The sequence below is a fragment of the Vulpes vulpes genome, chromosome 4 (assembly GCF_048418805.1).
Source record: "Vulpes vulpes isolate BD-2025 chromosome 4, VulVul3, whole genome shotgun sequence".
Lineage (NCBI taxonomy): Eukaryota > Metazoa > Chordata > Mammalia > Carnivora > Canidae > Vulpes > Vulpes vulpes.
The window spans coordinates 42192659-42207749 of NC_132783.1; the positions used below are offsets into that span (position 1 = coordinate 42192659).

General features: G+C 35.3%; 1 protein-coding gene across 3 annotated transcripts in view; it reads right to left on the reverse strand.

Moving 5' to 3' along the window:
- Nucleotides 1–15091, reverse strand: part of BANK1 (B cell scaffold protein with ankyrin repeats 1) — a 282579-nt gene that overhangs the window by 203484 nt on the left and 64004 nt on the right. For all 3 annotated transcript variants that reach the window (XM_072755563.1, XM_072755564.1, XM_072755562.1), the window contains exon 3: nucleotides 1210–1364. In XM_072755563.1, the coding sequence (XP_072611664.1) occupies nucleotides 1210–1364 (155 nt within the window). The remainder of the gene's footprint in view (nucleotides 1–1209; nucleotides 1365–15091) is intronic.

Here is a 15091-nt window from a genome sequence, read left to right on the forward strand (position 1 = left end):
AATTTTCATTTCCTGTTTATTACAGTTTTTTTTCTATTTATTTCTGTCTTTTCCATTGTTTCTGACTCAGTAGGAGACACCAGTTCTGATTGCTTAGCCCCAAGTTCTGGAGGTCTTTAAGTGAGTCGTAATTTTTCTTTGCCTGGTCACCTTGTGTCGGTCCCCTGAAACTTGAACAGTTTAATTCCTTGGACTCTTTAAGGGAATGTCAAAGAAGTTCTTATCTCTCTGGAATTGATACCATAACAGCTTAAAAAATGATTCTTCTGCTTAGGCGTGGGGTCTGGGGATGAAGGAATTAAATTTTGTATAACTGCACAGAAAGAAAGCTCGTCTTCTCCCAGGACTGCTAGTACCAGCAAGATCAGGAGATTCTTTTCCCAAAGACACCTCCTAGCAAACAGACAAATGCAGCCCCTGTCATTCAGTGGTGTAAATTCACTGGCTTCTACCAGAAGGACCCTTTCATGCAATTTCCAAGGCTCTCCTGTACTTTTGACCTGTTCCACTGAACACCACAGACACTGAAGGCCAGCATTTTTCTATTGTCTGGAGATTTTGTAGACCCAGATTCAGGTCCAGCTCTGCCCGAGCTTATTTTAATAGTTCATTACAATGAAGACTTAGGAGGAAGACCTGTTTTCATATAATCATCTTTTCAGAAACCCACACTCCATCCCCTGCTACATTACACTTTTATTCCTAAAAGAAACAGCTCTGTTAGCTCATATTTCCACTTAATAATGTAGGCCTTTACTACCTGTTTAAGAATTGAAAAATTGGTGACCCAGAATATACATATTTTCAAATTCTACTCAGGAATGTTTCCATTTATAAAAATAAAATCTTTGATCTGGTTAATATGAATCCAACTTTTTTATAGTAACTTGATATATATATATATATATGTTATATATATGTTATATATATATATATATATATATAATGTATAGCAACTATATATCTTTTGGCAACATGTCAAATAATACCTGATAAAATTAAGCTTTCATATATTCTCTAATATTAAATTATTCAACAAATGTTAATCAAATGCCTACTAGTTGCCAGGTATTGTTCTGGATTCTGAGGACAGAGCCATGAAGAAAGTAAACAAAAGGCCCTGCTATGTTAGAGCTTACATTCTAGTGAAAAGCAATATTTATGAAAACAATAGAGCCAGCCATTTAAATAACAAGGTATCTTACTGACCTCACATGGAATTTCAGCAGGAAGCACCACTGCCAGTGGTATGGTGCCTCTTGATGCTATTGATAATTCTTCAATTTCTTTTCTCTTAATTATTTCCTTGGAACATTCCACTCCTAGGTCTGTTGGAATATTTACCTGAAGGTAGTCCTCAGAACCTAGAGAAAAGTTTGTGAATGTGAACTATATCATGATTATAACATAGCTAAGATCATATTGTTTCCAATATTGTTATAAAGACTAATTGATAAACAATTAATTTAATTAAAATATGAGACGATCAAACTGAGTTTAAGATAGCTGGATGTTAATAATTAATATAATGCTTCACAATTTAACTTGTATTAAGACCTTAGTGACTAAACTATACCAACTACATATATTCATTTAATAGTTTAAAGTTTCTCTCCCAAAAAATCCAAGTACCATTTAAGATTTTTCTTAATATTAAATTAACAAACCTGAAAAAGATGAAACTATCTCTTTTCAACTACCACCATTAAGAAAATTTATTTTATTTTAAACCAAAATACTTATTTACTCTTTAAATATATTTCTAAATTTTAAAAACAAATAGCACAACTGGGAAACATTGCTAAATAAACTAGTATTTATATACAACACTGGTTTAATAGTGAGATATTAATATTCATCCAAATGTTAATATGTTCTGTGAAAATATGTTTGTTCTATATCAAATAACATAGGATTCTTTATGGCAGTATTACTGAGAGCAGTGAAATATGCTAATGTGAATTTTGAATCTCAAGGGGAAAGAATATTTGATTTCTTTTTGTTTTAACATTTAGTAATTTAACATTTGGTCTCAATGGTTAAAATATTTTTATCTATTGAAGAAAAAAAGTTGTATTAAGGGTGATGGATAATTGTTTCATAACTCAATGTTTCAAAGCTTGAAGCATCTCATTAGGGTACAGACTAATGTGGCTGAAACCAAGTCTAACAACTAGATCACATGGTAAACTCTTAGGTCAACTCCAAAAGTATCCCTCAAATCCACAAAGAAGAGAACTGAAAAAAAGGAAAATAGCCCCTGACAGCTACAAACTGCCCTGACTCTGTGTAAAAATCTTGGTGTTACTGGGAGCTGGCCTGGTGTTCTCCTCGTAAAAGCAACATCAGGCATGGCCACTGTGTTACCATCATGAATCAAGTCAGAGATGAGACTACTTTATAGTCATGTCTGAATCCACACAAAAATATGAACATTGCCAAAATCTCAAAAATAACCAAACATCCCAAATCCTAGCTCCTGTCAGTAGCTACTACTACTTTACCAATTTCAGCCTTAGCCTCTTTTCATTTTGTTTATCCTCTAGATAGAGTAACCTACCCCTCAGTGCCAGGGATTTTCCTGGTTTGGGCAGGGAACATGTTGTGTCCCAAGAACCCCTCAGTCTGAAGCACTGTGGGATAGCTTGTCACCCTATTTTGGATAAAAGTCATTAATAAACCAGATCATAAAATTACAACTGCTTTTTGGAAGCAAGCAAACTATAGCAAAGCCCTGCTTTCTTAAAAATTCCCTCAAATCCCTTAACAATAAGCCTAAATCCTATAGTAAGTCTTTTCTAATACTTTTACTGAGATGGCCCATGGTTCTCTATGGTGTGCCTTTCCTTCATTGGCTAGCAAAAAAATCCAAATGGTTCAAGTATAAGTGTGTTCCTAGTGTGTCACAAAAGGACACTGACAGGATGAAAAGCAAGAAGAGTCAAAGGCAATATAGATGGAAGCAGCTAGAATTTTGCTATTTTATCTAAAAAAATAAAATGAAGTTACCAGTTTCATATAGGTAATTCTATCAGTAAAGCTGAATAACAAAAAAGATGCCCCCTGGAGAAGAGCTATCTCCATGCCACATCTAAGGACAGTGGGTATTTTTTTTCTTCTGTCTTATAAAAGTTGCAGAATAAAAGCACAAAAATACCTGGGATTTCCAGTTTCTTCCAACTACTATTCTTCTATAAATTGAAATGAAAAATAGCCTTTATTTCTCTAACAATTTAAACTACTTTCAAAAGCAGTTTCATTTTCTCTCTCTGTCTTTCTCTCTCTCTCTCTCTCTCTCTCTCTCTGCCCCTCCTCCGCCCCCCTTCACACACACACACATGCACATGCAAGCATCAAACAATGAGAGATTGTGAGAGCTGACTCCATCATTTTGTGAATTGATGAAAGAACAAGGAAACTAATTTTATTTAATCACCGTAGAAGGACGTGGAACTTATTCTACTATAGCAGTATCTAGATGTTTTCTGCTAATTCTTCTGTGGCATTAGGTTAAGAAAAGCTATTTTATTTACCCCAAGGATATAATCATGACTGTACACAAAGATTTATTTTCATGAATGTTCACAGAAGTACTGTTTATAATGCAGAAAATTGGAAGCAGTCTAAGCAATAAAGGACTAGATAAAAACATGCACTATGAAAAAGATACTTTCACCAATAAAAACTCCATCAAAGTGTTTACCATTAAAGAACAAGTTTATAATATAATTGAAAAAATTCAAGTTACAAAATTATCAATTTAGTAGGTTCCATTTTATTTAGTAAAATAAAAAGTATAAGACTTCTGGTTTCAGGTTCCACATATTAGGAACTTTGGAAATCACCACTTCTAACAAAAAGCTGAATAGACTGACAAATCAACAACTTTTCTTTGATCCTTAAGAAAGGGGTGTACATAACACAAATTGCTGTCCCCAAATTGGAGAGACAGGAAAGTAACAGGGAGTCTCAACTTATAAAGAGTCAGGAGGGAAAACATGCTAGGAACCTGTGACAGGGTAGGGAAACCTCAATTATAATTGAGGAATTGCTGGATGTTCCATGTAGGCAAATTTGAGCATTAAGAACTGCAGGAGAAACCAGCCAAAGGAGGGGTTCCACATTATTTTGAAATTTACCTCCAGGAGCTTGACTAGATTCCCACACAAAATACTGGAGAAAATTCCTCTCTTGCTCTGGCAGAGAGAGGGAGAACCATTTTGAAATACTGCAGAGCACTCTGTTCTAAGAAAGGTTTGTCTTTAGGGGATACTGGTTAGTGACAGCCTAACCTATTGGGGTATTATCAAGAGTCAAAGTGGGGGAAGAGAGTTTACCCAACAATAGCCCCCTGTAGCCTTCTTGTTCCACATACGGGGAGAAAAAAACCTAGGGAACTCTTGTGAAGTTCATGTCCAGAGGTATAGGTTCATTAAATGACTGAGACCTAATCATAGGGCTCTCTCTAGAAAGCTTCCCCAACCCCATAACTCATTACCACATTACCAAAGGCCTATTTACAGTTCCTTATATTACTTAGTGCATTATGTTTATTGAGAAAAATTAGAAGGCATATCAAAAAGCAAAAAACAAAATTTGACAAGACAGAGTAAGTATTAGAACCAGATATGGCAAGGATGTTGGAATTATCAGACTGGGAATTTAAAACAACTCTGATTAATATGCTAAGAGCTCTAATGTATAAAGTAGATACCATGCATGACAGATGGACAATATAAGCAGAGTAATGGAGCTCCTACAAAAGAACCAAAAAGAAATGCTAGAGATTAAAAACACTTACAGAAATGAAGAATGCCTTTGATGGGTTTATTAGTAGACTGGACATGACTGAGGAAAGAATCTCTGAACTAGAGAATACATCAATAAAATCTTTGAAAACTGAAAAGTAAGCAGGAAAAAAATAAATTAAAAGAATCACCAAAATCAAAAACAAAAAATAGAACAGAATACCCAAGGACTGTGGGACAATTACAAAGGTGTGACATACATGTAATGGGAAAACCAGAAGTAGAAGATAAAAAAAGGAACAGAAGAAATATTTTAAAGAATAATAACTGAAAGTTTCTCCAAATTAATGTCAGATATCAAATCATGGATCTAGGCAGCTCAGAGAACACCAAATAGAAAAATTCTAAAAAAGGATATCTTCTTTAAACTGCAGAAAATCAAAGATTAAAAAAAAAAAAATCCTAAAGGAACCTAGAGAAAAAAAAAAAACACTTGCCTATAGAAAAACAAAAACAAGAATGATATTTCACTTCTCCTTAGAAACCATGTGTAAGAAGAAAGTAGAGTGATATCTTTAAAGTGTAAGAGAAACAACAAACACAAAATTCTGCATGCTCTGAAATTAATTTTTAAAGGTGAAAGAGAAATAAAGACTTTCTTGGATAATCAAATATTGGGATAATTTGTTGTTAGAAGACCTGCTTGCAAGAAAATTTAAAAGAAGTTTTTTAGAAAGAAGGAAATAGGGCAACCCAGGTGGCTCAGTGGTTTAGCACCACGTCGGCTCAAGGCATGATCCTGGAGACCTCAGATCAAGTCCCACGTCAGGCTCCCTGCATGGAGCCTGCTTCTCCCTCTGCCTGTGTCTCTGCCCCCCCCTCTCTCTCTCTCTCTCTCTCTCTCTCTCTCTGTGTGTCTCTCATGAATAAATAATTTTTTTAAAAAAGAAGGAAATAATATAGGTCAGAATCTCTGCTCTGCATTAAAAAAAGGTAAAATAAAAACATTTATTTTTCTTATTTGTAATTGATTTAACAGACAACAATTTGTCCAAAATAACAATAACAATGGTGTATTTGAATATATATGTTTATGTGTACAAATGAAACGAATGACAGCAATGATACAAAAGATGGAAGGGAAGAATTAGGATTATTATGTTATTATAAGGTAATGATACTATCTTTGAAGTGTACAGTGTAATTTGAAAGTGTACTTGAATTAGCTATAAATGTAGATAGTAAACTCTAGGAAAACCAATTAAAAACTGAAAAAAAATTGATATACTAAGAAACGAGAAGAAATGGAATCATATAAAATGCTCAGTTAAAATCACAAAAGACAGATGAAGAATGGAAGACAAAATATGAGTAAAGGCACAGAACAAGGGAAAAATGTCAATGTTACCCAGGGCAATTTACACGTTTAATGCAATCCCTATCAAAATACCATGGACTTTCTTCAGAGAGTTAGAACAAATTATTTTAAGATTTGTGTGGAATCAGAAAAGACCCCGAATAGCCTGGGACTCCAGGATCATGCCCTGGGCCTAAGGCAGGCGCTAAACCGCTGAGCCACCCAGGAATCCCCTAGAGCAATTATTAATATATACATAAAAGAGTTGACAGTAATACAATAACAGCAAGAGACTTTAAAACCCTGCTCACATCAATGGATAGATCATTTAGACAGGAAATCAACAAGAAAATAGTGGTTTTGAATGACACATTGAATCAGATGAACTTAAGAGGTATATACAGAACATGCCATCCCCAAACATTAGAATACACATTCTTTTCAAGTGCACATGGAACATTTGCCAGACCATATCACATAATAGGCCACAAAACAAGTCTCAATAAATTTAAAAAGATTGAAATAATATCATGCATCTTTTCCAACAATACTAGGATGAACTTAGAAATCAATCACAAGAAAAAAATATCCGAAGAACACAAATATATAGAGGCCAAACAATATGCTAAAGCAATAAGTGTGTCAACCAAGAAATTAAAGAGTAAATTTTAAAAGTATATAGAGACAAATTAAATGAAAACACAATGGTGAATAAAAAAACCCACAATGGTGGATTAGCAAAAGCTGTTCTAAGGGGGAAGATTATAGCAATATAGGCCTATTACAAGAGAAAATAAAAATCTCAAGTAAACAACCTAACCTCACACCTAAAGGAGCTAAAAAAAGAACAAAGCCCAAAGCCAGTAAAGGAAGTAAATAATAATAGAGAATATATTTTGTTGTCTTGATGACCACAGCTTTGTAGTACAACCTGAAATCTGGCATTGTGATGCCCCCAGCTATGGTTTTCTTTTTTAAAATTCCCCTGGCTATTTTTACAATATTAATTCTGCCAATCCATGAGCATGGAATATTTTTCCATCTCTTTGTGTCTTCCTCAATTTCTTTCAGAAGTGTTCTATAGTTTTTAGGGTATAGATCCCATAGATGAATCACATTGATGGTTTTACGAGTGTTGAACCAGCCTTGTGTCCCAGGGATAAATCCTATTTGGTCATGGTGAATAATTTTCTTAATGTGTTGTTGGATCCTATTGGCTAGTATCTTGTTGAGAATTTTTGCATCCATGTTCATCAGGGATATTGGTCTGTAATTCTCCTTTTTGGTGGGGTCTTTGTCTGGTTTCGGAATTAAGGTGATGCTGGCCTCATAGAACGAATTTGGAAGTACTCCATCTCTTTCTATCTTTCCAAACAGCTTTAGTAGAATAGGTATGATTTCTTCTTTAAACGTTTGATAGAATTCCTCTGGGAAGCCATCTGGCCCTGGACTCTTGTGTCTTGGGAGGTTTTTGATGACTGCTTCAATTTCCTCCCTGGTTATTGGCCTGTTCAGGTTTTCTATTTCTTCCTGCTCCAGTTTTGGTAGTTTGTGGCTTTCCAGGAATGCGTCCATTTCTTCTAGATTTCCTAATTTATTGGCGTACAGCTGTTAATAAGGTTGGCTAATGGTTTATCTATCTTATTAATTCTTTCAAAGAACCAACTCCTGGTTCTGTTGATCTGTTCCACAGTTCTTTTGGTCTCGATATCATTGAGTTCTGCTCGAATTTTAATTAACTCTCTTCTTCTGCTGGGGGTGGGGTCTATTTGTTGCTTTTTCTCTAGTTCCTTTATGTGTAAGGTGAGCTTTTGAATTTGAGATCTTTCCAGTTTTTGAATGGATGCTTGTATTGCGATGTATTTCCCCCTCAGGACTGCTTTTGCTGCATCCCAAAGATTTTGAACGGTTGTATCTTCATTCTCATTAGTTTCCATGAATCTTTTTAATTCTTCCTTAATTTCCTGGTTGACCTTTTCATCTTTTAGCAGGATGGTCCTTAACCTCCACGTGTTTGTGGTCCTTCCATTGATCTATGTGTCTGTTTTTGTGCCAGTACCACTACAGCTGTTCATAATATGTTTTTAAAATCGTTTGTATTTCCTTGGTGTTGGTAGTGATGTCCCCTTTCTCATTCATGATTTTATTAATTTGAGTCTTCTCTCTCTTCTTTTTAATAAGGTGCCAGTACCACACTGTCTTGATGACAAGCACCATGAAAACACTCATTAAATTCATATCTTAAACTGAGAAAAGCCTCAACAAATTGCAAAATGTAAATAATGTATTCATTATCTAGGATGCAATAAAGTTGGAATTAGTAACAAAACCGGAAAAAAAACTTCAGATCAATGGAACAGAATAGAGAACCCAGAAGTGGACCCTGAAATGTACGGTCATCTAATATTCGATAAAGGAGGAAAGACTATCCATTGGAAGAAAGACAGTCTCTTCAATAAATGGTGCTGGGAAAATTGGACATCCACATGCAGAAGAATGAAACTGGACCACTCTCTTTCACCATACACAAAGATAAACTCAAAATGGATGAGAGATCTAAATGTGAGACAAGATTCCATCAAAATCCTAGAGGAGAACACAGGCAACACCCTTTTTGAACTTGACCACAGTAACTTCTTGCAAGATACATCCACAAAGGCAAAAGAAACAAAAGCAAAAATGAACTATTGGGACTTCATCAAGATAAGAAGCTTTTGCACAGCAAAGGATACAGTCAACAAAACTAAAAGACAACCTACAGAATGGGAGAAGATATTTGCAAATGACATATCAGATAAAGGGCTAGTTTCCAAAATCTATAAAGAACTTATTAAACTCAACAGCAAAGAAACAAACAATCCAATCATGAAATGGGCAAAAGACATGAAGAGAAATCTCACAGAGGAAGACATGGACATGGCCAACAAGCACATGAGAAAATGCTCTGCATCACTTGCCATCAGGGAAATACAAATCAAAACCACAGTGAGATACCACCTCACACCAGTGAGAATGGGGAAAATTAACAAGGCAGGAAACAACAAATGTTGGAGAGGATGCGGAGAAAAGGGAACCCTCTTACACTGTTGGTGGGAATGTGAACTGGTGCAGCCACTCTGGAAAACTGTGTGGAGGTTCCTCAAAGAGTTAAAAATAGACCTGCCCTACGACCCAGCAATTGCACTGTTGGGGATTTACCCCAAAGATTCAGATGCAATGAAACGTCGGGACACCTGCACCCCGATGTTTCTATCAGCAATGGCCACAATAGCCAAACTGTGGAAGGAGCCTCGGTGTCCATTGAAAGATGAATGGATAAAGAAGATGTGGTTTATGTATACAATGGAATATTACTCAGCAATTAGAAACGACAAATACCCACCATTTGCTTCAACGTGGATGGAACTGGAGGGTATTATGCTGAGTGAAATAAGTCAATCGGAGAAGGACAAACAGTGTATGTTCTCATTCATTTGGGGAATATGAATAATAGTGAAAGGGAATATAAAGGAAGGGAGAAAAAATGTTGGGAAATATCAGGAAGGGAGACAGAACATAAAGACTCCTAACTCGGGGAAACGAACTAGGGGTGGTGGAAGGGGAGGAGGGCGGGTGTTGGAGGGGAATGGGTGACGGGCACTGAGGTGGACACTTGACGGGATGAGCACTGGGTGTTTTTCTGTATGTTGGTAAATTGAACACCAATAAAAGTTAATTAAAAAAAAATAAAAATAAAAAAATAAAAAAAAATAAAAAGGAAAAAAAAACTCTGCAAAAGATAGTATATAGAGAATTAGAAGATAAGGGATGCACTGGGAGAAAATATTTGCAAAAGACATATCTAATAAAGGACTGTTCTGCAAGATATACAAAAAAACCTCTTAAACTCAACAATAAGAAAATTACCAAATACATTAAAAGATCAGCCAAAAACTTTAACAGCTTTAACCTCACCAAAGAAGATGTACAGGTGGGAATCAGACATATGAAAAGATGCTTCACATCACATGTCATCAGGTAAATGCAAAATTTAAAAAACATACAATTAACAGTACACATCTGTTCATTAGAACAGCCAAAATCTGAACACTGACAATATCAAATGTTAGTGAGACTTTGGAGAAACATAAACTCTCACACATTGACGGTAAGCCATTTTTGAAAATAATTTGGTTGTTTCTGACAACATTAACCATAGTCTTACCATGTAATTCAGTCATCATGCTCCCTGGCATTTACCCAAATCAGTTGAAACCTTATGTGAACATAAAAACCTGCACTGGATGTTTATAGCACAGCTTTATTCATAATCGCCAAAACTTGGGAGCGATCGAGATGTCCTTCAGAAGATGAACAGATAAACTGTGGTACATCCAGACAAAGAAATATTATTTAAAGCTGAAATTAAATGATCAAGCAATGAAAAGACATGGAAGAACATTAATGCATATTACTGAGTGAATGAAGCCAGTTTGAAAAGACTACATATTATTATACCAACTGCATGACATTCTGGAAATTATACCAACTGCATGGTATAATTATACCAAATTATACATTCTGGAATTATACCAACTGCATGACATTCTGGAAAAAGTAAAACTATACAGATAATAAAAAGATCAGGAGTCGCCAGGGCCTGGGGTAAGGTGGGGTCATGAATAGGCGAAACACATAAGAATTTTTGGACAGTGAAAATACTCTGTATGCCATCATAGTGAAAGGTAGGTGTCATTATATATTTGTCCAAACACCTAGATGATACAATGCCAAGACTATACCCTAAAGTAAACTACGAACTTTAGGTAACTATGTGTCAATGTAGATCCATCCTTAAATGGTAAAAACCGTATCATTCTGGTGAGTGATGTTGATAATAGTGGTAACTATGCATCTTGTAGGGGTGGGGTGCAGGGAGTATACGGGATATCTCTGTCTCCCTCTCAGTTTTGATGTAAACATAGAAATGCTCTAAAAAATAATAAAGTCTTTTAAAGAAAGTATACATATACAGAACTATGTGGTAGGGATTCAAGACTTATTCCTGAATGCATAAGAATACATTGGAGATATATATATATATATATATATATATATATATATATATATTCCATTAATATCAAGAGCGGTTATTTCTGACTGGTAGGGTTATGGGTAATTTCATTATATATATTACTAATAATATTAATAACATCTAATATACATAATATATAGTTTGGTTTTCTATAATGAAAATGTATTTGTTTTACAGATTGAACAATATACATTCCTCAAGTAATTGAACGATTTGAATGATCAAGAATAATTGATGAATAAAATAAACTGATCAAGATTTTAGACCGAGCATGTTTCTTTACCCCTCCTCTAGACACATAAATGAAACAACAGAAAAGCTTATTTACTTTATAGGTCATGACAAAAAAGGGTAGGAAGCACTGCTGTGTACTTAGTATGTGAAATGAATCAGCTTTTCACTAATCATCTCTATATTAAAATGATCTAAGCAATTCTAAAAGATATATCTAGAATAAAGATGAATCTCCTCTTTTAAAATGAATTTAGGGCAGCCTGGGTGGCACAGAAGTTTAGCGCTGCCTTCAGCACAGGGCCTGATCCTGGAGACCTGAGATAGAGTCCCACATCGGGCTCCCTGCGTGGAGCCTGCTTCTTCCTTTGCCTGTGTTGTGTCTCTGCCTCTCTCCCTCTGTGTCTCTCATGAATAAATAAATAAAATATTTAATAATAAATAAATAAATAAATAAATAAATAATAAAATGAATTTAATGAGACTTCTGAGTGGCTCAGCGGCTCTCTGCCCAGGGCATGAACCTAGAGTCCCAGGATTGAGTCCCACATCGGGCTCCCTGCATGGAGCCTCCTTCTCTCTCTGCCTATGTCTTTGCCTCTTCTCTCTCTCTGGGTCTCTCATAAATAAATAAATAATATCTTTTAAAATAAAATAAAACAAATTTAATATTAGGCAAAAATAATCACAGATACCTTAAGCAAGGTAATTTTATTTTTCTTAATAACCATAAAAAATGCATTGTAAACTTAGTAAAACTTTGTTAAATAGTAAAGCTCTAGAAAATAAATTTTCCTTTATGAATTAAGTCACAAAAATAGGTATATATATGTAATTTTCTTAAAAAGGTTTATTTATTATTAATTCACAAAGAGGAGAAAAGAGGAGTGGAGGGGCATAGGGAGTGGGAGAGAGAATATCACGTAGATTCCCTGCTGAGTACAGAGTCCAACCACGGGGCTCCATCCCAGAATCCTGAGATCATGACCTGAGCCAAAACCAAGAGTTGGATACTTAGCTGACTGAGCCACTCAGTGCCCCTATATGTAATTTTTAAAGCTTGCCATATGCTTTTCAAAACAGACACCCTTTAATAATCCTTTTTCAAAACAGATAATTTTTAGCTTAAATTTTAAAAATTTTGTTTATATTTATTTGTCTATTGATTAAATCCTCATTTGGCAAGAGGACAGGTTTTCAGATAATCAATAAAACTAGGTGAAGACTGAAAAAAGTGGAATCTTTTATTTCTATCATATTTGAATTGCTTTTGTTATGTTGATTTGAAAAAAAATGGCTATTCCTCAATGCCCAAAGACTCTTCAAACCTGAAAATAGTTAACTGACAAAATCAAAGTTTCATTTTTTCATCACAAATGATTTAGAAACAATGACAATAACAAAAATTAATCTAGGAGAAATATACCTACTGCTAATAAAAGCCTCTGTCCTTTCATGTAACCTTGGGAAAGGTACTATATGTACTCTTCGGTGTCCTTAATTACTTAACAGGATAAATAGTACCTTTCTTGTTGGACTGTTTTCACTACATTTAATAATATGTATGATGTGTTAGGCCTTAAACAGACATTCAATTTTAGTTTCCTTCTCTTTTTTCTGATTTCTTGTAGCAAAATAAACACAAACATTTTATATTTTCAAAATATTTTACATCAATCTTTCTCAATTTATAATCCAACTATTATTTAGAAAAACCTCTAATATTTCCCTGTAATTTCAATAACTGAACATCATTGTTTTTGTCAAATTTATCATCTTGGTAAATGATTCTATAATTGCAATACTGCTGATTTTATTAAGTGTGCCTAAAGAAGTACAAAACCTAGCACGCCTCTCTGGAGTTTTAATGTTCATAACTAAGAATACAATACTGTCCACTATTCAGGTAAGTAAACACATAATTTTCCCAAGAGATTAAAAAAATAAATGTACTGTAAAAAGAGATGTAATTTTTGCCAACATCTTGGTCTAGTCACTAGCATTCTTAAACAACCTTTTTTAAAAAAATTATTTTTAATTGAGAGAGAGTGAGTGAGAGAGAGAAACTGAGCAGGGGGACGGAAGGAGAGAGAGAAGTAGACTTCACGCTGAGCTAGATCCCAGGATCCTAGGACCATGACCTGAGCTGAAGGCAGAGGCTTAACCAACTGGGCCACCCAGGCACCCCTCATTCTTTTTTTTTTAAGATTTTATTTATTTATTCATGAGAGATGCAGAGAGAGAGAGAGACAGAAACAGAGACATAGGCAGAGGGAGAAGCAGGCTCCATGCAGGGAGCCTGATGCGGGACTCAATCCCGGGCCTCCAGGACCACGCCCTGGGCCGAAGGCAGGCGCCAAACTGCTGGGCCACCCAGGGATCCCCGGCACCCCTCATTCTTAAACAATCTTTGTTGTATGTTGCCCATTATAATGGACATAAGAAATATTTCATTCAATGCTACCTTCAGAACAAAAATAATAAGATAATAATAAAACACCTTACTACCAAATACATAAAAAATAAATATACTTAACATAGCCAAGCAAATGTTGGTTTCCTATAAGAAGATAAATCTACTTTGTTTTAAATGTCCATTTATTTCTTGGCACTCTAATTTCACAAACTACTAGCTCAAACTCTCTCAAACGTTAGCATGAATGTACATTTATACTTGAGTCTTTGACTCTAGACACTTTAGCTTTTTAATTTTAGTTCACAACATGCAAGGATAGTTCTGAGGCAAAGCATATGTAAGGAGATGGTTTCTTTGGTGGCCTGTATGTTCCATTTTTACCTGCATTTCCATCCCATTTTGTTTATTATATTTTCTCCTTTTTCCTATCCTTTCCCTTCCCTTTTCCTAATCCACCAGCCACTACCCACTCTTCCTTTAAGGGGCCGTTTCCTACTGACCTCTTAGTCAAACTTGGTGCACAGAAATGATACTATACCTTGCAACTCAGAGTGTGGTCTTCAGACCAGTAGCCTGTTAAGAAATGCAAACTCCTAGCCTGCTGCCCTGGACCTGCTAAAACAGAATATGCTTCTTAAAAGGATCCCCATTGATCTGAATGCACAATGAAGTTTGAGAAGCAATGTGCAGTAACAATTAATACCTGAGTATGAGACCTTTTCATTACATTATCATAGCATAAACCATTAACTGAAATGATATCATGTATTCATGTTTCCTTGTCTCTTGTCCATCCATCTAGAAGTCAAGCTTTTGAGATAAGGCAATTAGCTTTTTTCTTTCACCTCAATGTCTCCAGTACATACAAAAGGGCCTTTCACAGACTAGGTGCTATAAGTAATTGTTTCCTGATTTAATGATTGAATAAATCCATGCCTACCTTTTGTTACCAGCTGTGTGTGTGTGTGTTGGGGGGGGGGTAGTAGTGGCTTGAATCTCAAGGCCAGTTAATTTATCTATTACATTCTATGCCTGACTGTCTGAAAAAGGTACATCTGTGATTCAGTAGGTATAACTCTAAAAATAGGAACTGAACAAAGCTAGAGAAAATCACCATAGCTTAGAAAGCACTATTTGCCTCTTTTCCTTTTTTTTTTTAAGATTTTATTTATATTTATTCATGAGAGACAGAGAGAGAGAGAGAGAGAGAGGCAGAGACACAGCAGAGGGAGAAGCAGACTCCGTGCAGGGAGCCCGACGTGGGA